Source organism: Somniosus microcephalus, chromosome 15 (genome assembly GCF_052327205.1).
Source record: "Somniosus microcephalus isolate GS21.2 chromosome 15, FLI_Smic_1.0, whole genome shotgun sequence".
Lineage (NCBI taxonomy): Eukaryota > Metazoa > Chordata > Chondrichthyes > Squaliformes > Somniosidae > Somniosus > Somniosus microcephalus.
The window spans coordinates 104,465,273-104,489,283 of NC_141001.1; the positions used below are offsets into that span (position 1 = coordinate 104,465,273).

Consider the following 24,011-nt stretch of genomic DNA (forward strand, 5'->3'; position numbering starts at 1 on the left):
CCCCCCCCCATTTCCTTAATTCTACTAACACTTGTTTAGGTTTTGGATTTCACTTGCCTGGAACATGAACTTGGCTTTTCGCTCCACAGATGCTGACACAGCTGCTTGTACGATTTAGCATTTTGTGATTTTGTTTTATGTGCTCTTCACCTGCACTGGAAAACCTGCCTTTTTAGGAATACCAGTCATAAAACCAAGAATATACAGTTGGTTCTTGCGCATCCCTCACTTCCTTCGCTCCCCCACCACTGGTGGCCATGCTTTCAGCCATGTCGGCCCATAGCGCTGGAAATCTCTCCGCCTCGGCACCTGTCTCTCCCCCTTCAAGACCCTCTTTAAAATCTACCTCTTTGACCAAGCTTTTCGTCGCCCTTTCCTGATATCGCCTCCTTTGGCTCAATGTCAACTTTTGACTGATTATGTTCCGGTGAAGCACCTTGGGACTTTTTCCTATGTTAAAGGCACTACATCAATGCAAGGACTGCCTCCACCACCATTGTGGCAGGATGGCATCCCCTGGCCCCCCTCAATTGTGTTTTTATTTTAAGACAGTAACTGCACTATGTAAGTGGGTTGCTGCAGTTTGAGCTAAATGTATACCCTGTCTCAAATCTCTACATTCCCAGGAGTCTCTAGTGGAAATGTATATGTCCATTTTATATTCTGCATATATATTTAAAACAGAGAGAATTTTCAGAAAGCATACTAAAATGGAGTATCTGATTATGTGGCGGTATAAAGTTTTGAGTGTCGGCCCTTCATTAGAACATGGTTTTGATGAAGGGTGTACACCCAAAACATTAATCTGTCGTTTCGCATTCAGATGCTGTGGATTTCCCGATTTCTAGCCTTGTATTTTTTTTTTTCATTTTAGGGTTTACTCCCAAGTGTTTTATCTACAAAGGTGAATTTTTACAAGAGGAAATGAGAACATTTTGATTTTTTACACACTGAAACAGTTTGTTCCAATACTAAGTCCTGCTCTGGCAGCTGATGGTGCTGCACTGTGTGAAATTGGGAATTGCTGCATTAGGAGAGACTACCATCTGCTGGCAGGAAGGTGGTGTTACAGGAGTAGATTAGTAAAAAGTTGCTGTAACAAAAGGGTACCCAGCCCCATCTACAGGAAACTCTTTTTTTATCCGGGACCGGCGTGGTGCTGGTTGATCAAAAAGTCCGGATTACAGAGAGGTATACTTACCAAGGTACGAGAGCCCCGTACACGGCCACAGGTGCAGGAGCCCCGGTTACACGGCACTTGTGCAGGAGTCCCTGTTACACGGCCACAGATCCAGGAACCTCGGTTACACGGCCACAGATCCAGGAACCCCGGTTACACGGCCACAGATCCAGGAACCCCGGTTACACGGCCACAGATCCAGGAACCCCGGTTACACGGCCACAGATCCAGGAACCCCGGTTACACGGCCACAGATCCAGGCACCCCGGTTACACGGCCACAGATCCAGGAACCCCGGTTACACGGCCACAGATCCAGGAACCCCGGTTACACGGCCACAGATCCAGGAACCCCGGTTACACGGCCACAGATCCAGGAACCCCGGTTACACGGCCACTAATATATAGTAAAACTTACCTGAACCTACTCCTGAATTTTGCCGGTTGAGAGATTTCCGGATATTTAGGTGCCGGTTAAAAAAGAGTTTCCTGAATTTCCTTTAACAATAGTGAACATATAACTTTTGGGGGGTTATTACCTGTGCTGCTAGCTCACCTATGTCTCAGTGTTTTATATGCGAAATTACCTAATGAGTGACTAGCAAAAGCATCTTCTCAGCAGGAAATTGAGATGTGGGCCGAGAATTCCCTGTAGCAGCGTCATCGATTTTATGCCATTGCTTTGCCAATTTTGTCGGTCAGTTAACCTTGAAATTGCCTGTGCAATTAATCAGACTACGCCAGAGCGTAAGAAACCAACGTGATTTAAGCGTAACAAAGAAATGCCCTCACGCTTTGTCCTGACATTTCAAATCTTTTTAGCACTGATACAAGTGCAACAGCTCAAAGTCGATTACAGAAAATAAATTTAATTTAAAAAGTTTTTGCTGCAAATGGTGTTTTAAAAGTGAATACTACCATCTCTATAAATTCAGTACCTGTAATAGTCAAAACAGGCACCCTTTTTAAAAAATTAAAAATTTTTTTAAAAAAAACCCCAAGAGATCTTGCTCTTTTGGCAGTCACTCTTTTCTGCCTCTTCTGTATTTTCAAACTAGCAATTTTCAAATTACGATCAGAGACAATTTTAACATGGACATTAGTTGAAAAACTCTCCAGGAAGCTTGTTCAGAGCAACAGAAAGGAACTGAGGTACACTACAGTTTTCTAGAATTCCGGCTATGTTGAGTTCTTAGAGTTTTAAGAAAGAGAAACCTGACCGCCTCAATCACCTTTCAAATTTGTCCCCTTGTTTTGTGCAGTGATTATTTTTAACTTTGCTTCAAATAATCATCGACTATCAAAAGCAAACACCCGGTTGCACTGGGTGATATATAGGCTCAATGATCACATGCAAATCAAATGCACTCTAAACGGAAAGTATTAATGTCTTAAACATGGACTTGCAAATTTACCCTCTATAAATCATTTCTAAACGTCTACCCAATGAATTTATTTCTCAAAACATTTTTAAGAAAATAGGTTTCAAATAGTTTCCAGGAAACCATACTCTCTGTGGTAACAACCAAGTCAGTTCCATTGCGTTTGCCAGTCTCTTCGAAGAGATCGTAAATCCAAAGGAAGCCTGTGTTCCTAAAATTTTGGGTGCAAAATTACACCCATGCTAAACCTGGTAAATGCAGGAAATTTGAGTTGTACACACTTTTGGATGGTCCGAGGAGGGGTGGGGGGGGGTGCAGAATCAAGGCTTTGCTGAATAGTGGTGGAAGATTTTAGAGAACCGATGCAAAAAATTGAGGAAATTTGGACACAGTGAAAGAAATGACTTAAGTCACACCCAAATTTCCTCTATCTTATGCACCGGAAATCGGCATTGCGCCGCGATTATGCTGTTTTTTGGCCACAGCTTGACAGGAACCTTCAGACCGTGCAGTCATGTTCAAGCGGTTGGGGTTCTTGATATAGCTGTTTCCTATGTGGTTGTTAAGTCCTTCCTACTGTCATTGAGTGATTAAAGTATCTCCTCAGCCCGCCAAATGGCTTTGAAATGTGGGCAGTTTACTGGCTTGAGTCAGGGTTTAAGAAGAACATTCTGCGTATCTCACTATATGCACTTCCCTAACTGAATGGGCTGCGTATTAGGGCATCAGCTGGCTGCTTGAGATTTCTGTCCATTGCATCCCAGGAAAATCATCGAGAGATTGGAGCTGAGCGCAGTTGGGGCAGATACCCAGCACTTTTATGCCTAGTATTCAGTAGTCTGGAAATGCCGTTGATGTAGCGACTTTATCTGCCAACCAGGAGAAGATGATGGCCGTTCACGTGTGCAAGGATGTATTTGGAGATGTGTTCATTGTGTTCCTGATAACCCAGTGTCTTCCATGGTAACAGTTGATGGGGAGGATATTCTGAGCATGAGCACAATGTACCTGTTTGGGGAGTCCGATTGAATCATCCAGAAGTGAGGCTATCCAACAAATAGACCGCTGCAGATATTGAGCTGCCTGAGCTTTTCCTGCAGGTGTTGTGACCGTAAAGCATTTGTTGTCAATCTCTTCTCTCAGGGTGTACTTGTACACATTGAAGGTGGCAATTTTTTTCTGGCACCTGTGCTTTTCAATGTCCAAAGGATGTGATTAGTGAGTAAAAGAAGTTAATTGCTCATGACATGCATTGTGAAACCATTGAAGTATACGGGAAGTTGATTTAAAGTAGAGCCTGGCATTGGCTCAGAAATATTCAATAGGCTCCAGACATTTTATTTATACTTTGACTGAAAAATTTCCTGAGGAGTATTGTTTCATGTGCTCTGTATGAAAAAGAAAAGGAATATTTTTAAAACTCTACGCTTGACAGCTGGTGATAGTTTTCATGTCAGCAGTGCATTTTGTTCATACTGGCCCTTTTTAAGCCTATTGATGCTCCTGACTTTGATTCTCGTGGTTGTGGTCTATTGATGTTCTAACCTATTCCTCCTCGGAATAAGCAATCGTAGAATGCTGCAGCACACAAATGGGCCATTCAGCTCAAGTCTGTGTCGATGTTCTCCTCCAGTTGACCCAGCTCATCTATTCCCACTCTCCTGCTCGTTCCCTATACCCTTTTAATATTCTTTTTAAGCAACAATCTAATTGCCTCTTCAATACTTTTATTGTCTCTACTTTAACGGTGATTTGGAGCAGAGTATTTTAAATTCTAATCACCCTCGGCATAAGTAACTTTTTTTCCTGACGTCCCCTTTATTTGTTTTTGTGATTCTCTTCAATTTGCGTTCTGTCGTTATTGGCAGTATACTTGCAACCTCATTGTAAATTCACGATCAGGGCTCTTAATTCCAAGGGAGGTGGGGCAACGAGGAACCGCAAGGTTGCTGCCTCATGTCAGAAAGCTAAATTCTGATGAAAGACATGAGAAATGTGGGCTTCTCCACCTTGAAAGGATGTGACTGAGAATTGATTTAATAGAGGATTACAAGGGGTTAACGGTACAGAATAGGCAAATCTTTTTCAATTTAAATTTATTTTTACCTCGAATATCTATTTTCTCTTCCTCCTTCCCTTTGGATCTTGATCTGTTTTGCTGAAACAATTCTATTGGGTTTTGTTTGAAAGATGTTAGTAGTGTCTGTTGCCTACACACTGGTTTTGCTGCTAAATAGCAGGCTTGTGATGAAAGTAAAGTGTATGGGGTGCTGTAGTGCACAGGAAGAGAGGTTTGAGAGATGACAAGTTCAATTCCAACCAACATTAAAGGATAATGGTGTGGAGGACGAATTCTTGGAATGCATGCGAGATAGTTTCCTGGATCAGTGTGTGGAGGAACCAACCAGGGAACAGGCTATTCTGGATCTGGTACTGTGTAATGAGAAAGGGCTAATCAATAATCTTGTGGTAAAGGGGCCTTTAGGGACAAGTGACCATAATATGATTGAATTTTATATTAAGTTTGAGAGTGATGTAGTCCAATCTGAAACTAAGGTCTTCAATCTAAACAGAGGAAACTACAAGGGTATGAGGGACAAGTTGGTCATGGTAGATTGGGAGACTACACTAAAAGGTATGAAGGTGGACATACAATAGCTAACATTCAAGGAAATAATGCATAATTTGCAACAAACATGTATTCCTCTAGGGCATAGAAACCCAAAAGGAAAAGTGGCTAACAAAAGAAATTAAAGCTAGTATTAAGTCAAAGGAGGAAGCTTATAAAGTTGCCAGAAAAATCGGCCAGCCCGAGGATTGGGATCTTTTTAAAAAATCAGCAAAGGGGGACCAAGAAATTGATAAAGGGAAAATGGAATATGAGCACAAACTAGCGAAAAATATAAAAACAGATTGTAAAAGCTTCTATAGGTATGTGAATAGGAAAAGACTGGTGAAGGTAAATGTAGGTCCTTCACAGTCAGAGACGGGAGAATTTATCATGGGGAATGAGGAAATAGCAGAGAAATTAAATAAATACTTTTGTTTCTGTCTTCACGGAGGAAGACACAAAAAACCTCCCAGAAATACGAGAAAACCAAGGATGCGGCGAGAATGAGGAACCTAAAGAAATTATTAGTAAAAAAACAGTACTAGCAAAATTAATGGGACTAAAAGTCGATAAATCCCAAGGACCGGATGACCTACATCCTAGGGTTTTGAAAGAGGTGGCCATTGGGATAGTGGATGCATTGGTTGTCATCTTCCAAAATTCGATAGATTCTGGAACGGTTCCTGACGATTGGAGGATAGCAAATGTAACCCCTCTATTTAAGAAAGGAGGGAGAGAGAAAACGGGGAACTACAGGCCTGTTAGCCTCACATCAGTAGTTGGGAAAATGCTAGAATCTATTATAAAGGATGCAATAACTGGGCACTTAGAAACTAATAGTAAGATTGGGCAGAGTCAACATGGATTTATGAAAGGGAAATCCTGTTTATCAAACTCCACAATTGGAGTTCTTTGAGGATGTAACTAATGGAGTAGACAAAGGGGAACTGGTAGATGTGGTGTATTTGGATTTTTAGAAGGCCTTCAATAAGGCCCCACACAAGAGGTTGGTGAATAAAATTAGGGCACATGGAATTGGGGTAATATACTAGCATGGATTGAGAATTGGTTAACAGACAGAAAACAAAGATTAGGGATAAACAAGTCTTTTTCAGGATGGCAGGCTGTGACTAGTGGGGTACCGCAAGGATCGGTGCTTGGGCCCCAGCTATTCACAATCTATATCAATGATTTGGATGAGGGGACTAAATGTAACATTTCCAAATTTGCTGATGATACAAAGCTAGGTGGCAGTGTCAGTTATGAAGAGGATGTGAAGAGGCTTCAAGGGGCTCTCGACAGGCTCAGTGAGTGAGAACATGGCAGATGGAATATAATGTGGATAAATGTGAAGTTATTCACTTCGGTAGAAAAAACAGAAAGGCAGAGTATTTCCCAAATGGTGAAAGATTGGGGAATGCAGATGCTCAAAGGGACCTGGGTGTCCTTGTACATGAGTCACTGAAAGTGAATGTGCAGGTGCAGCAAGCCATTCGGAAGGCATATGGTATGCTGGCCTTCATTACAAGAGGATTTGAGTACAGGAGTAAAGTCGTCTTACTCCAATTATATAGGGCCTTGGTGAGACCACACCTGGAGTACTGTGTACAATTTTGGTCTCCTTACCTAAGGAAGGATATACTTGGCATAGAGGGAGTGCAATGAAGGTTCACGAGATTGATTCCTGGGATGGCGGGACTGTCATGAGAAGAGATTGAGTAAACTAGGCCTGTATTCTCTTGAATTCAGAAGAATGCGAGGGGATCTCATTGAAGCATACAAAATTATTACAGGGCTTGATGGGGTGGATGCTGGGAGAATGTTTCCATTGGCTGGGGAGTCTAGAACCAGGGGTCACAGCCTCAGGATAAAGGGTAGGTCATTCAGGACTGAGATGAGAAGAAATTTCTTCACACAGAGGGTGGTGAATCTTTGGAATTCTCTACCCCAGAGGGCTGTGGAGGCTCGGTCATTGGGTATATTCAAAACAGAAGTCGATAGATTTCTGACTCGTAAGGGCATCAAGGGATATGGCGATAGGGCCGATGAATGGAGTTGAGGCAGAAGATCAGCCATGATCTCATTGAATGGCGGAGCAGGCTCGAAGGGCCGAATGGCCTGCTCCTGCTCCTATTTCTTATGTTCTTATGATAATTGCACCCCAGTTGGAATTTGTTCTAGTACTCTACTCCCATCACATTGTCTTGAGATGCTTGGTGCACTTCGGATAATTGTTTTCTTTGTTTGGCCTAGTACTGCAATCTGTATTGGATGATTACAATGAAAGGCTTTTCAGTTTACATTAAGAAGTAATGGTGATATTTATGTTTGCAGGCTCGCCAATCGCTGGAGAGAGAATTTAACAACCTCTTGGCCCTAGGAACGGACAGGAGACTAGATGATGTAAGATTCAAACTTAACCCTTTCTTCATAGATTCTTGTGATCTCCAGATCCTTATTCATTCAACTTCCACATACAAATCAGGATTTAGTTCTGTTCAAAGAAACTTCAAACGATTATTTTATGTCAGCGTAAATCTGGGGTATTGTTTACAGTTAGTAAATCTGTATGTATTGAGTATTTTGGTGTGGGAAGCACAAGAACAGATAACTGGAAATAACTAATGAAAGCGTTTTATTTCCTTACCTGTAAGGAGGATGAAAAGGGTTTCAGACGAGCACCTTCCTGGAGAAAGAAGTTCCGACCAAAGGACGTAAGGGGTATGACACCTGGATCAGCAGAGACGCTACCTGCTAATTTTAGAGTTACCTCAACGATGTCTTCACCCTCCATGCAGCCAAAGATGATGCAGACAGATGGTACGTATTGATTTCCTGTTGGATGGCATTAATTGACACTTGTGTATAATATATATTAATACTCTTTCAAATTGCTGCTCGATGCGACCCTACAATAAACGTTTAAGTTTTGAATGGTCCTTTGCGTGTGTAAGAATTTTTCTTCTCGTAACTTGGCTTTAGCGAATACAGTTTAGCTTGATTCAGTGAGGTTTGGGTTGTAAAATTTCCTTCAGTGCCGCTGGGTCAACAGCACTGTGTGAGTGCCTTCACCACACGGACTGTAGCAGTTCAAGGCGGCGGCTCGCCACCACCTTCTTGAGGGCAATTAGGGATGGGCAATAAATGCTGGCCTTGCCAGCGACACCCGCATCCTAGGAACTAATTTTTTTTTAAATCACATGAAAAACCAGTTTACTGCACATATTGTTGGTGAGTGCTAGGTCACAGATCAAAATGTTGTCTTACCTCATGAAAATATATTTATGCCACAGCTGTGATGTGTTAGCCCATGTGCAAAATAGTCTTGCGCTCTAATGAAATAACACAAAATCATGACATTATAGCATCACTGATGTTCCAAAAAGCTCCTCGGCATATCTTTGAGAAGAATTTATTCTCGTTTCTTCCATTTTATGTTCCTTGACCTTGAATCTGCTTTTTATGATGCACTGTTTCAACATTATTTTTTTAACTTAGAAATTTAAGTCATTTGTCAAAGCCCATCGTGCAGGGCACCACGTAGCTTGAAAAATGTAGTTGATGTAATCGCCAACACTAAAATCTCTGAAGTTACGAGGTGTCAAATAACTCCTTCCACTGACATGATACTTACATTTTGTTTTTTTAACAAAAATTGTAATTACAGCCTGGGTATCATGTAGACGTTTTAAAATAAAATTCACAGCTGAGGCAAGCAAAACGTTATCTTTACATTTCCACTGGAATTTTGTCTATCCAGGTCTGTCCTGAATTAGGTGATGCAAGCTGGAGCATAACCAGTTGCTTTACAATATACCTCAGTGCCCTCGGCTAAGGAAAGGGTAAAATCAGCCTGAGCTCATGCTGCTAATCGCTACTTGGTGACCCCCCCTGCTGGAAAGTCTGTGTGCTCAGGATTAGGCTTGGCTGTGATGCTACTTACTGTGGCTCAGTGGGCGGCATTTTCACCTGAATCAGAAGGCTGTGGGTTCAAGTGACACTCCAGTGCAGTGCTGAGGGAGTGCTGCACTGCCGGAGGTGCCGTCTTTCAGATAAGACGTTAAACCGAGGCCCCGTCTTCCCCCTCATTTAAAAAATCCCATGGCGTTATTCAAAGAAGAGCAGGGGAGTTCTCCCTGGCCAATATTTATCCCTCAATCAAAACCTAAAAATCTGGTGATTGTCACATTGTTGTTTGTGGGAGCTTGCTGTGCTCAAATTGGCGGCCCCGCGTCCTCCATTACAACAGTAACTACACTTCAAAAATACTTCATTGGCTATAAGATACTTTGGGACGTCCTGAGGTCGTGAAAGGCGCTATATAAATGCAAGTTCTTTCTCTTTTTCTTATAGCCAACATTCACTGTCTTGGCTTATGAAAAATAATCAGTTGGGTTAAGGTCCTGGAGGGTGACCACTCCCCATGAAAGTGCACCCCAGCATGAAGCAGAGCCTTTCTGGGAGGAGAGAAGAGGCAGGGGCACAAGGAATCTAGTTTACAATATAGAGATATTACACTTTCTATTGGGTTTACCCAGAATAAATTCTTGATATGACGATTGGTATAGAAATTCGCCACTATTGATGCGTAATGTAAACATCATTAATGGGACAACACCACAATAATCAACAGCCTCAGTGCTTCCTAGCCTCGAGGCACATAAGCGTCATGATGTTTGTTCTCGGGTTGCATGTGGTTTAGACAGCGCTCATATCATTAATTCAGCTGCTGAGATAAATTAGGCAACTCTGAGCCTTTCAGACAGTACTTGGGGGGGAAATTATTACCAGTTGTTGCATGTGCTTGTATAAATGGGAATAAGGAATTATAAGCACTGGTTGGACTAGGAAGGTGAAAGGCTCACCATATTATTAATCTGCGAGATCAAGTGCATGGTAATGAAATAATACCTCAATTTTTAAAGGCTGTCAATTTTGTAAGCTCTTTCCCCGTACACACTCATATTTTCTCTGTGTGTTTATCTCTAACACCACCTTAAACGTTGTAACTGACTACTGTGTTCTGTAATGTGTTCCATATTCTAATACAGGAAACTTTCTGATATCCGGCACTGACAGGACCGAGCTGGTGCCGTAACATCAAAAGTGCCGGACATACCAGAGTTAATGTTTAAACATACGAAACTGAGAAGCTCCATGTGAATCAACAAACCCTGTTGCTTAGCAACAGCTTCAAAACAGTCGGCTGCAGCTGCAAGCGTCTGTAGCTGAAGCTGTTACTATAGCTACAGACCTTGCAGTGCTTGACTGGGGAAAAAAATGCAACGAGAACTAAAAAAACATATAGAAAATGGCTCCTGATTTTTGCCGTTAGATCGAGTATTCCGGACATATAACCTCCAGATAAACCAAAGTTTCCTGTAATCCTTTGTGCAGGGAGAAAAAGTTCTTCTATCCTCCCTTCTATGCTGGATACATATCCTGTTTCTTCACTATAAATTAGATCCAAAAAATATCAATGGACTTGTGGTCCCCTAAAGATGTGGTTTGATGCCTTCATTTTTAACAGTTGCAGGCTCAGTGGCCTTTGCTAAATATGAAATTAAATGTTGTGAGGCCCTGCGCTGGACAGGAAATTACAGGCAACTCAACAGGCTGATTGCACGCAGGCCCCACCAACAGTGCAGAGCCTTGCAAAATTTACCCTCAAGTACTGTACTTGTTCAGGGGCAGCCTATGTCACAATAAGAATCTGCAGCATTGTAACATTTGCTGTCCTTAAAACCCAGGAGGGAATATTTGCTCTTAGAAATCTGATTTTACGCTGTGAAATTTTAAATCTCCTTGGGTTTTGATGCCTGAAAAAAAACAATTAAGCAGTTTTGCTTGTGCATTTGTGAAGTGCCTGATCTGTAACTAACTGCATGTTTTCTGCATGCTATCTCTTTTGGTGCAAATCGCAGGCAATGTTTCTGGCGAGCAAAGAATGGATTCTGCTACTGTACGAACCTATTCGTGTTAATTTTGGGTAAGTATTCACACAGCAGTATCTCCCTGCCAGGGCCTGTGCATGATCACAGGCAGACGGTACCTTTCTTTTCAAGATTCAGACAGAAATATTATGCATCTTCACAATGTTTTTTCTTTTATTTTAAAGCAGAGATTTCTTCAGCTGCCTGCACTGAATCGAAGATAGTTAGGCAAGATAATAGGCTAGATAGCTGAGTGGCAGGGAAAGTTGGGGACTGCAGTGACTTTTATTAAAAAAAAAAAAAAAAAGTGATATTTGGCTGTGGAGCCTCTGTTTATTTACTACCAAATTGTTCTGTGTCTGTCCCCATTCAGAGTGTTGATGTCATGGCCAAATTATCAAGTAAAACTTTCACCCATTAGAAACCTTAGATATTGAGCAGATGAAGGTGCGTTTGGAGATGCATCTTGCTGTATGTACTTTAAGTACTGGTGCTTAACCATCTTATAGAGGACAAGATAAATTTATGAGGAAGTTTGTGACCCCTGATTTGAGTGCAGGGGAGTGGGACTAGCTGAATTGCTCTTGCAGAGAGCCGGCACGGGCTCGACAGGCCAATTGGCCTCCTACTGTGCTGTAATGATTCTATTTTGAGTGATGGGCAATTCATTGTTAGTATTTTAGTCTTTGTAGCCTCAAGAGATTTTATGTTCTCCTGATCTGTAAACCACACAGTATTCTCAGGCCAACAGGGTAGACAGGTGACCTGCTCTCAAGTCTCTGTCGGTACTGCTGTTAAATAAGTTGCTGCACATTTGTGTGGGAGAGAGGTGGTCAGCACTTGTCATGGAACATGACACTTTTGATTGTAATTACCCACGCAAAGGGAGCCTGCGCAATGACACTTTTTTTTGTTAACTGGTTTCGCCAAAAGGGACTAGAGTAGTTTACATGGTTTTTTCTTTCCTTTTAAACCTTAACTGGCCTTTTATGTGTCCTAAGATGACCCAATATGTTGTTGCTTTCTCTTTAGCTTTGTGTGTTAATTATGAGCGTAGCTCATCGAACCACTGCTTTATAATCTTAGGACTTGGACATCCGGACACTGCCTGCTTTTCATCTGTATCAGAGAGAGCTGCAGCTCATTCTGTTCAGTTCGATTGTGATGCCATATGCATGAGCGTAAACTTTCCAAAGAAAACCTGAACAAGTAGATGGAGGTTGAACGAGGGTTCCGTGTGTGTGTGTGTGTGTGTGTGTGTGTGTGTGTGTGTGTGTTTCAAAGATTCACCATTCAAAAAGGGAAGAAATATTCAATAAGCTTTCTGCTTGTAGGGTTAAACAACACCCACCTTTGAAAGATGAATTTCAAAATGAGGGTTAAACCCAATATGAACATAACCTGCTGCAATCATAGTGCGACACACAGTCCCTTTCCCTGTTTAGTGCAGGGAGCACTTCGTTATCTTTTCCCGTACAGATGGGCAGCACCAACATGGAAGTGCCTTCAGGCAGCCAGTTGAATGAAGTTTCATGGGGAAGTGGTAATGATGCATGCAAACTCCTTTTAGTGTTGTACTTTGTGAAGATAGGTAAAAACCCAAGTGCTTAAAACCATTGAAGTGGGCGTATTTGAAGAGCGGGAAGTTAATCTGATATCCTTGGCTAACCATCATGCCTCACCAGCGCCACCAGAATAGTCTGAGAATTTATTTATTTTACTGTTGGTGGGATTTTTGCTGTGTACAAATTGTTTTTCTAAATAGCCATAGTAACTACACCTTAAAAGTAATTAATTGGATTTGAATCGCTTTGAGATGACCTGAGGGCGTGAAAGGCACTATATAAACACAAGTTCGTTTGTTTTTTGTGTGCGTTCCATCCTAATTTATTTTGCCAAATAAATTGAATTTATTTGATTACACATTTATGCTATTTCAATTTTAGCCCATGAAGCACGTATTTACTCTTGGCTGATTTGATAAGAAATAGGAGCAGGAGTAGGCCATTCGGCCCCTCGAGCCTGCTCCGCCATTCAATAAAATCATGGCTGATCTTCTACCTCAACTCCACTTTCCCGCACTATCCCCATATCCCTTGATTCCCTTAATATCCAAAAATCTATCCATCTCAGCCTTGAATATACTCGACGACTGAGCTTCCACAGCCCTCTGGGGTAGAGAATTCCAAAGATTCACCACCCTCTGAGTGAAGAAATGTTTCCTTATCTCAGTCCTAAATGGCCGACCCCTTATTCTGAGACTGTGACCCCTGGTTCTAGACTCCCCAGCCAGGAGAAACATCCTCCCTGCATCTACCCTGTCAATCCCCCTCAGAATTTTGCATGTTTCAATGAGATCACCTCTCATTCTTCTAAACTCCAGAGAATATAGGCCTACTCTACTCAATCTCTCCTCATAGGACCATCCCCCCCCCCATCCCAGGAATCAGTCTGGTGAACCTTTGTTGCACTCCCACTATGGCAAGTATATCCTTCCTTAGGTAAGGAGACCAAAACTGTACACACTACTCCATGTGTGGTCTCACCAGGGACCTATATAATTGCAGTAAGACATCTTTACTCTTATACTCAAATCCTCTTGTAATAAAGGCCAACATACCATTTGCTTTCCTAATTGCTTGCTGTACCTGCAAGTTAACTTTCAGTGATTTGTGTACAAGGACACCCAGGTCCCTCTGAACATCAACATTTCCCAATCTCTCACCATTTAAAAAATACTCTGCTTTTCTATTTTTCCTACCAAAGTGGATAACTTTACATTTCTCCACATTATATTCCATTTGCCATGTTCTTGCTCACTCATTTAGCCTGTCTACCCCCTTGAAGCCTCTTTGCATCCTCCTCACAACTTACATTCCCACCTAGCTTTTTATCATCAGCAGACTTTGATATATTGGGCTGTATTTTCCGATCGGAGGCTTCCCGCGTGCGGAGGCCTCCGATCTGGAAAAAGTCTATGGACTTACCCAAGGGCTCCCGAGGTCCAGACACTTCCGCTCCTGGGCCTCTCCAACTTGAAATGCGCAGGGCCCACGTATCCCAGAGGCGCAGGCGGTTCGCAAACGTCCCTGGGATCACGTGGGCCATGGGGAGCCAATCAAAGAAGGGAATCTCCATTCATACACTTGACAGATAGACCTGTCAAATATATGAATGGAGATCACCCCAAAAACACAAATATTAAATTATTTTTTTTTAAATCACATTTTTTAAATTAGTTGAAATTGCAATAAATATATTTTAAACATTTAATTTTTTGAAAAAAATAAAGTTTTTTACGGGGCTAAAAATAAACTTACCTTTTAAAGTATTTTTAAATGATAAATGAGTGGGGGGAAAAAATGTTTTAATTTTTTTTTTTCCAAATCTTATGTTGGTAAAAGCAGACCTTACGCCTGCTTTTACCAGGCGTAAGATTTCTAAGGGTTTTCTGCGGGCGGAGGTTCTCCAGAAAGCGGAACTCTCCGCCCGCAGAGGCCCTTCTCCAGGGCAGGCGTCCGATCTGTCGAGCATTCTTTTGGAGCTCCGTCTAGTTTTGGTATTTAATCGTGTTCTTTTTATTTTTCAGTTCACTCACACTATTTCAACAGATGATTGATTACGCAGCATTCAAAGCCTTCATGCAGGAACTTTACATCACATGAATTGCTGGGACAGCCGGGAGATCTGTGATGTAGCAATATTTCTAACTTGGACTTAATATTTTACTACAGAGGTTTTAATTAGTTGAACCACGACTCACAAGTACCCTAGATATAAAATTTTAGAATAAATGTTTCTTATATTTATGTAAACCTGTTTCAATATTGATTTATTGTAGATCTGGCATCTAGCTTTAATTGTGTACTCTTGCTTAGAACACATTTATAATTATGTACAATTCTTTCTTACATCAATTTTCTTTACTCCTAATCATGTTATTTTTTTCAAGGAAATGTACCATATGTCTGTATGTATTCATCCCTATGGAAATCATGGGGGTTTTGTAAATCGTTATGTAATTACTACAGATATTCAGATTTTTTTTTATAAAGTTGAGGACAAAAAAATGGGTATAATGGCATTTTCATGCTGTTTTTCCAAAAGAAACTGCATGCTGACAGCACTAAGTGTGTTGATGTTGTAGTTCGTCTGAAGTCTGTAATTAAATCCTTTTTAAACCATCTGTTCTCATTTTTAAAACTGTAGATGCTTGTCCATTTTTCAGTGGTTAATAATGAATAGATGGATATAATAAGAGATAAAGCCGTATATATAGGACTGTTGAGGAAAAGGTGGGGCTGAGTGCGAGCAAAAGACCTGCTGCCATAACTCGAATGTTATTTCCTTCCCCTTACTTTACTCTTAAGAAAAGGCTGGTATAACTTTTCAATGGACCAATATTAATGACTGTGGTGTCAATTAGGGGGTGGGGGGGAGGGGGGGGCAGGACTATTCAACTTGAAAAGTATGAGAAGCGGGGTACTTTTAAAAATAAAATGAAAGCCTTATTTATTTTTCACGAAATATGGTTCACTGTTTTTGCAACCCTTTCCTAATCTATAGATACTGTGCGTTTTACTTTTTAAAAGATGACCCATAAATATGAGATCGGGAAAATGTTGTCTTGGCTTCATCAATAAGAGTGTTCAGTATTTTTGAATAATCTATCAACGTGTCAGCTGCAGTTTAGTTGGTATCATGGTGAGTTATGTATTGTGTACCAACACTTTGTAAATCTGTCCTAAAGCTATTCTGAATGGTCAATTTTTAATGTATGTTGGCCTGAATCATGTACTGTTATTTGTCCAATATTTTGTTGCTGTCTGAGTTTTTCTCTGCCTTCTTGTAACAAATTATGTACAGTCTATACAGTACTTTGAACTATTTTTATCACAGTATTTATTGCTTTCTTTCAATAAAATACTTAAACTTTTATTTTCCACTGCCAATAAACGAAAAAGAAAACTGAAGTTATTCAATATGTTGTATGGCTTTTGCAATGCAACGTGCTCTCGACTTTTTCCATCAAATTGAGCAGCCACTTTCGAAAATGGGACTGATCAGAGCAGCAGCAACAACAACAACTTACATTTATATAGCGCCTTTAACATAACCAAACGTCTCAAGGCACTTCATAAGCGCATTATCAATCAAAATTTGACACCGAGCCACAGAAGGAGATATAAGGACAGATGTAAGTTTTAAGGAGCATCTTAAAGGATGAGAGACAGGCAGAGAGGTTTAGGGAGGGAATTCCAGAGGTTAGGGTCAAGGCAGGTAAAGGCATTAAAGCCAATGGTGGAGCAATTAAAATCGGGGATGTGCAAGATGCCAGAACTGGAGAAGCGCAGAGATCTCAAAGGCTTGTAAAGCGGGAGGAGGCGACAGACCTAGGGAGGGGTGAGGCCATGGAGGGATTTGAAGGCAAGGAGCAGTGGGTTTGCACACTACTGTCATCTGAGACCAAATTTGAACAGAGCCTACTCGATGAGATTGATATCAACTCTGGCTGTAAGAGGCTGAAGTGAATTGAGTTTGAAAACACAAAACTTTTCTCAACTTAGCAGTAACTTGGCAGTCGTACTAGGAGACCAGAGGGCTTCATGTAAGATATTCTTTTGAGCTCCTAATTAACGTAGAGCTTGGGCGCAGCAGTGAGAATTTTTACTCTGGCTTGTAAAAAAAAAATAAAAAAAAAATCCTTAATTCTGGTTTTGGACATAAAAAGTGCAAAATATCTTTTCCCTGGTATAGCTATCAGTCACCTTGAGCGACACCGCACACGACAGAATGGAAAATAAAAATGTTGAGCCGACATCATTATCACAGCTTTACAAATGTTATCTCATCCATCTGTTGACTCTTCAGAAATATGATGTTATATGTAGAGTAGAGAGAAACAAACTCCACTGATCGTTATGTAACATTACATTTAAACTTTTCCATGTGGTAAATATTTTCAAATGCTTATTGTTCTATTCAGAGTAATCTGCCATGTTTATAGCCTAGCTGTTCCCTTTTTCCTGCAGAGATATATAATGGTAGTTGGTTCCCCCCCCCCCCCAAACTGGGAAGGCTGATAGAATTAAGCTGCTTTCAAGGAAGCCTGCTCTGCGATGTGCTACTTGTTTGACTTCTGGTTTTGTTTATCCACATATTGCTTAACTCCTACTGAGGCCCTTTTAAATTTGGCCAGATCACTCGGCACTTATCAGCCAAGATATATTTCTTCAGGCTCAAGGGATATGGGGAGAAGGCAGGGACAGGGTACTGAATTTGGATGATCAGCCAGCATTGAATGGCGGAGCAGGCTCGAGGGGCTGAATGGCCTACTGCTCCTATTCTCTATGTAAAAATGGGTGGAGGAGAATGTTTTCTTTTGTGTACCTAAGCTGAAGACCATCCCTTCAAGAACAACTAGGAAGACAAGAATGACTGCCAAGCTCCTCAAATCCCCCCTCTCCTGTAAACCCCACCTTCCCATCTGAAATTAAATGTCAAGAATTCATGAACCGCTTGGCAGCTCCTGCCTCCTTTGCTTTAACTCTTGCTCCTGCAGCCTCATTTCCTCCTTGAAGCTCTCTTGCTCTTCAATCAAACCCTTACACAACTCCTGACCACCTAAATCATCTTTTTTCACCCCTGTGCTTGTCAACATTTTTGGAAACTGCTGCCATCACCTATCCCCTCCTTCTACTCTCGTCAAACTCCTGCCCTTTCTGAAACCTGCCGGTTTTTTTTGTAAGGTCATTAAACAAATCATCATCCCCAAGCATTCCCTGTGCGAGTGCCTCTACTCTTGTTTTGAACGTGTCCACAGCTCCAAGACTACCTTGGTCAAAGTCACTAATGACATCCTGTGTGATTGTGTGTATAGCTCATTGCTTGCTTTGCTACTGTTCACCATTTTATCCTTTTCTATTGCCTCGCTTCCATACTCCATCTTCCTAGCACCGCTCCTACTATTCTTATGCGCCACCATGCAGCCACGACATCTGCATCTCCCACAGTTGCATAGTCACCTGTGCCAGAGGGCTTCATCCTCAGTCCCCTCTTGTTTATCATTTATATGCTATTATTAGTGACATCATCCACAGGCTCAGGTTTAGCTTTCACTTGCATATATATTCATATATAGAACAGAAGGTGGCCATTCAGTCCATCGTGCCTCTGCCGGCTTTTTGAAAGAGCTATCCAATTAGTCTCATGTTCCCGCTCTTTTCCCAAATGCAAATTTTTGCATTTGAATGAACATTTAGTCACTATACCCCTTTGCTCTGCAAATCTCCCAAAATTATTTTTTCTTACTACTGTCTCTTCCCTTCAAAGTCCAATAAAATTGACTGCCCCTTCAGAAGCTCTACGGTCTCCTACTTGTGGGCATACTCGCCCTTGTAATATGCTCAGTGCTTTTGCATCGGGGCACTATATAAATATATAAGTTGTATGTATTTGAAAATAGTGAAGTCTATTCTTAGTTTCGATTCAAAATCCTGTGAACCAGGGTTTACTTGTTCATGAAATAGCAAGCATTATTTGAAAATATTGACGGTTTCCCTAAAACTTAATGTTTGCTTTTACCTTATCTTGCTGATGTGAGGTCTCTTTCACCGTCCCTTCAGTAACAACCTAGGTCATCTTGTATCTTTAAAGCGTGAGGATTTATTAGTTTACAGTTCGCAAATCATCGTTACACCTGCCATGCCAGGTTGTCCTGTTCCTGCATCCTAGACTATAAATAGTTTGTGTGAACTTTGGGACGTCAGCACAATGACCTGGAGAATATGTGTCTGCAGAACTAATTGTACTATAAGCAGGAAAAATGATTAGGTAAAACTTATTTTCCCTTAATGTTTTATCTGATGTGCGGATATGCACAGTTCTGACAAAAGGTCATCGACCTGAAACGCTAACTCTCTCCACAGATGCTGCCTGTCCTGAGTATTTCCAGCATTTTCTGTTTTTGTTATATATATATAGATATATAATATATATGTGTGTGTAAAACCAATAGTACACGTGGAAGATAAGGCTACGCACTTGGTCTAATGTTTACTGGAAGAAAGATTTTTTGAGCATGCTAGATGTATTCTAATGTGTGTTAACTACAAGGGACATTATGAAAGTATTAGGTCTGATTGAAGGTTTTAAAAATGGCTGTGTTCTGGTGCTGCTGGTTCACAACCATGGTAATTAGACAGCCCGAGCAGCAAGGGTAAGGACTCCGTATGTAATATCCACTACAGTCACTTGAGAGCATTTCATCTTGTAAACAGTTTTACTAATGAGTCGCTTAAAATGAAAAAACACGGTATTGCAGATCTGTTTGCTTGTTAAGGGCAGGGCTGTTCTTTCTGTTGTATGTTATCGCATCCTTGGAAAAAAAAGATGATGGTCCCTTTCTAAAGCCATGTCGGCTACCTTTTAATTAGGTTATCATAAAGGTAGTCCTCACATTTACTCCTGATATCCAATGCCCTTATTTTAGTCCGTATTGATGTGTGACTAATGGCTGTGTAGTTCTCTGGGGCTGTTCCGTTAACTTTTTGGAAAATAGGGTATCAGTTGTTTCCAATATGTTGGGACGTAAATGGCTGGCAGGTAACTCATGATTCCTGAAACTAATTACTCATGTCTAGAAACTGTAGCCTTTTAACATGTGTCGGTAAATCTAGGTTTAATCTCATGATTAGATCTTACTGCAGGAATGCCTCCTGCTGATTGAGTTCATCTTGCAACCCCTTTGCTATTGGTCTCTGATCTGTTAAATGATAAGGGCCATATATTTTGATTCAGACTCTCGTATTGCTGCAGCCTCGATTTGATTCTGTGACGCTCTAATGATTATATACGTCTAACACATCCTGTTCTGTGCCGAATTTGACCTTGGATTCTGCCTCAACATATTTTGATCCTGAAAGTCTGTGTGTTCTCTTATCAAAATAAAACTTTCATTTGGTTTCTCTTTTCTGTCATAGCATCTCTGAATTAACAGTCTTCAGTGATTCTTCCTTGATGGGTACGTTGTGAAGTGGCCCATAGAGAAGTAGGTTATAACCTTCCAAACCCACAACCTCTACCACCTAGAAGGACAAGAACAGCAGGCGCACGGGAGCACCATCACCTGCAAGTTCCCCTCCAAGTCACACATACCATCCTGACTTAGAAGTATATCGGCTGTTCTTTCATCGTCACTGGGTTAAAATCCTGGAACTCCCTAACAGCACTGTGGGAAGTACCTGCACCGCACAGACTGCAGCGGTTCAAGAAGGCGGCTCACCACCAACTTCTCAAGGGCAACTAGGGATGGGCAATAAATGCTGGCCTTGCCAGCAACACCAACATCCCAGGAACAATTTTTTTAAGAAGTTGTCTCGTATTCACCTTCACATGGTTAGCTGCACTCTCTCTCTAATGGGGTACTATTGTAAATTTGGAAACCCTTGTATGCACCATTCCCATTAACTAATCAGATTGTTCATAGTCTATAACCAACTTCTCCACGGGCCCATTTCACAATGGGTAATTCAAACTTGAAGCTGTGTGAATAAACTCCCAATTTTGCCAAGATGCCTGAATTTAGCACCTGCAAACTGGCATTTTGCCACTAAAGGCTTCATTAGTTAAATCAGTGGCTGGAAAAAAAATAGTTTTTTGTGCAATTTATCATGGTTTTGCCGTGTTTTGTGCACACCTCTGGTTAAGATAAGTCAGCAACTGTGAACTAGCCCTTGCCCTATCACACGAACAAATCTGTATTGGCTTTTCTGATCTGGTATGTGGTGTGGCTTCAGTGGTTTGCCATGTTGCTTTGGTTGACATATTGCTTCAACAATTTCTTGCTCTGTGAGTAGTGCATTTATTCTGGACTAGTACATTGCCCACACATGTCTGTGATTTTTTTTAACATTTCCCTACCCATACGTCCCTCGTGAATTGTTTTGCAGTATTTATTTACACAAGAGTTCTGGTATTTACTATCTTCCTCCCTTTGTGCACACTAATTAGTGTTAACTCCTCTCTAATGTTCCAGCAATCTTCTGTATCTGGAGAGCAATCTTACATTACACCAGGAATGTTACTCATCTGCTCTCTCCCCAGATGCTGAATGACCTGCTGAGTGTTTCCAGTGTTTTTTGTTTCTTGCTTTACTTGTGGATATTTCTTCATTGTTGTTTCTTTGAGGACCTCAAAGATCTCCTCCTGTCACCCTTCTGGGCCAGATCTTGCTGGTGCAGGACATCCCGTGGTGTATGCCGAGTAGCTAGACTTGTTCCTGCACCCTTTCAGCCTGAAAGGTTTTTGCGCCATAGATGACTGCAAGTGTGAGCTGATAATGGCACGGCGGGGGCAACGGAGCACCTGGGACCTTGGTGAATGGTGGGACCAACAGTGCATCTCCTTAACCAATGAGATTTAAAGATTGAGAAAGATAAAGGGAAAGCAGAGAAAGAGAGTGAATTCGAGCCAAATCAGACACAGAAAGAGAGGGAAAGAAAGACTGGATTAAGATAGAAAAGAGAGACAGAAAGTAAAAGCAAGAATATTTTTTCTACATTTTTCAATCTCAAAGAATTTAATACATGCAGAATGTGGCTGAAGAGATAAATTGTTCCCTTTCTGGGCCAGAGAGGTTGATTGGCATTGCATTAACAATGATCACATTGTTAAAAGACTACCTACAGTCTTAATTGCCAGCCCTAACTTTCTACAGTGAAATTAATGTGCAAATCCAGCAAGTTCTTAAAAGTAATGAGGAAGCTAAGGGTAATATATTGTTTGTGTGAAGCAAACGGGATTGAGCTCGAGCTCTTTCGTGACCGGTGGGCGCCGCGGGGACTGGAGTGCATAATTGGTTTAAACAACCAAAATTTAATTTAACGGGTTAAGTATTGTTTCTGGGTTTGTGTTAGTGTATTTGTTTAATGTATTTTTTATTGGTTTAAAAAAAAGAGGAGCAAACGGGATTGGCATAAAGCAACCAGCAAGTTCAGCAGATTTGAAACTCATGCCGTATCTGTTAATCTCCTGGCCAATTTGTGCATTAATAATGGTGTGCGATTTTTCCAGTATGATTTGACCCAATCTTCTAGTCACGTATTGGCATAGCCGTCATAAGTGGGTCAACGTGCACTTAAATAATCTTGTCTGCTTTTCCATTGGCTTTTTGCATTCTGGTCTGCTTGATAGTGTAGTTGTGTAGATAGATGTGCTGTAGTATAAGATACGTTCAGGTCATTCCTCTAAACTGATCATTCATTGTATTGACAAAGGGCAATTATTCACAAAGGCCTTACATATAGAGCAGTTAACAGCTCGTGGTTCACTTCAAGGTTATTGGTGTATCCATACATGGCATGATTATATCATAAGGAAATGTAATGCTAATTAGCTACCTCTCAATCTCTGCATATTTTGCCTCCATGCCAATCAGAGTGCAGAATAAAGGATAGATTGCCACCTATCATACTTTTGCAGTACTACAAGCCCTAATCCATGCTGGTACATCAACTAAAATTGCTATTGGTCTTTCAACCCTGCAGCATTTAAGAAAAACCTCTTGCATGATCTAAATTTTCTATGTTTGCGATTTATCTTCTATTGTTTCCTAACACGGTTCCTAAGAAGTGATGTTTTTTCCAAAAGCTTTTTAATGAATTTACCCAGATAAATGGCCAAAATCAAGAGTCTCCACATGCTTTCCTTGCACGCTTAGTTAAATAACATATGGTCACTAGCTGAGATTTTCATATTGTCAAATTGAATGTCTTCACTAGTGATGATCAGTGGCTCCAAAAGTACATCGTCCCTGAAATTCCGTGCCCCTTCCAACATACTCCAGCCATAACTTCAGCAAGACTACACCAGAAACTAGGACAGGACCAGATAGATCTTAAAGTGGGGATTCCAACAGGCTAGTTGGAGGTGGAGCCTCTGCTCATCCCAAACATGGCTGTCAGCATAACAGGGGACTCACTAGGTCGGGAGTTCCCACTTTCCTAGCACTCCAGAATCTGGCGCAGTGTCAGTGGAGTGAGGGGCATTTAAAAAAAAAATTAAAGCAGCTCCCTTTTAAAAAGGGGCAACACTTTCAAATTTGGGGCGGAGATTGGGGTCAGGCACCCTTTGGTCAGACTTTTAAGCCTTATCGGCCCTAGTGGCGTGGACACCCACCATACGCAGGGTAAAAGTGGAGCTTTTTCCTGACTCGGAAATTCAACCGGGGCAGCGACGAAGGTTCCTGGCATCGCCGCAATAATGCACTCAATCGCAGATTTTTGGGGACATCGCTTTAAGATTGATACTTCCAGTCATTTTTAAGTCCTCTCTGAATTCATCTTCTTTGGACAAACCCTATAGTATTGATGCATTGACACCGTCACTAAGGTTTTGCGATGCACTTTTGGATCTGACACGACACCAAAGGAAGCTGTAAGAATCTGTACATTCTACAAAGAGTACTGAAAGTACATAAACTTCTTTAGTTCTGTTCCAACTCCCGGAACCCTGTGCATGCTTCTAAGTTACTAAAATATATTTAGCGTCAGAAAACTTTGCCGTAACTTCTTCATGAATTGGAAGCTTGAAATATTCTTCTTAATAGCCATGGTCTCTGGGGATGTAACAAATTCCCAATTTCCCATTTCTTTTGTCAACATTTACTAATGAGGTTATACATTCCATTGGCTCGTCTATTTTCTTTGTGAGTCCAATCTATCTGGCAGCATTTTTTTTATTTTTTCTGCATTGCAAACTATTCTTTGTGAGTGGATTACTGGGTTGACTTACTTATGAATCCTGATCCATTGTTCCCATGGCAAACAATCCAATCCTTCAAATAGATCCTTGTATAGCACGGTGGCATAGTGGTTAGCACTGTTGCCTCACAGCGCCAGGGACCCG

The 24,011-nt window shown here is 41.2% G+C and overlaps 1 protein-coding gene across 15 annotated transcripts in view; it reads left to right on the forward strand.

Annotated features, from left to right (window-relative positions):
- The window catches only part of LOC147107127 (liprin-alpha-1-like), a 166,528-nt gene extending 150,485 nt beyond the window's left edge, over window positions 1-16,043 (forward strand). For 12 of the 15 annotated variants that reach the window (XM_086008202.1, XM_086008204.1, XM_086008210.1 and 9 more), the window contains 4 exons: window positions 7,507-7,575; window positions 7,827-7,992; window positions 11,097-11,161; window positions 14,695-16,043. In XM_086008202.1, coding sequence (XP_085864328.1) covers window positions 7,507-7,575; window positions 7,827-7,992; window positions 11,097-11,155 — 294 coding nt within the window. In that variant the 3' untranslated portion in view covers window positions 11,156-11,161; window positions 14,695-16,043. Of the gene's footprint in view, window positions 1-7,506; window positions 7,576-7,826; window positions 7,997-11,010; window positions 11,052-11,092; window positions 11,162-14,694 lie in introns of all 15 variants that reach the window. The other 3 variants (XM_086008206.1, XM_086008213.1, XM_086008216.1) reach the window with 2 other exon arrangements.
- Window positions 16,044-24,011: the final 7,968 nt, after the last annotated feature.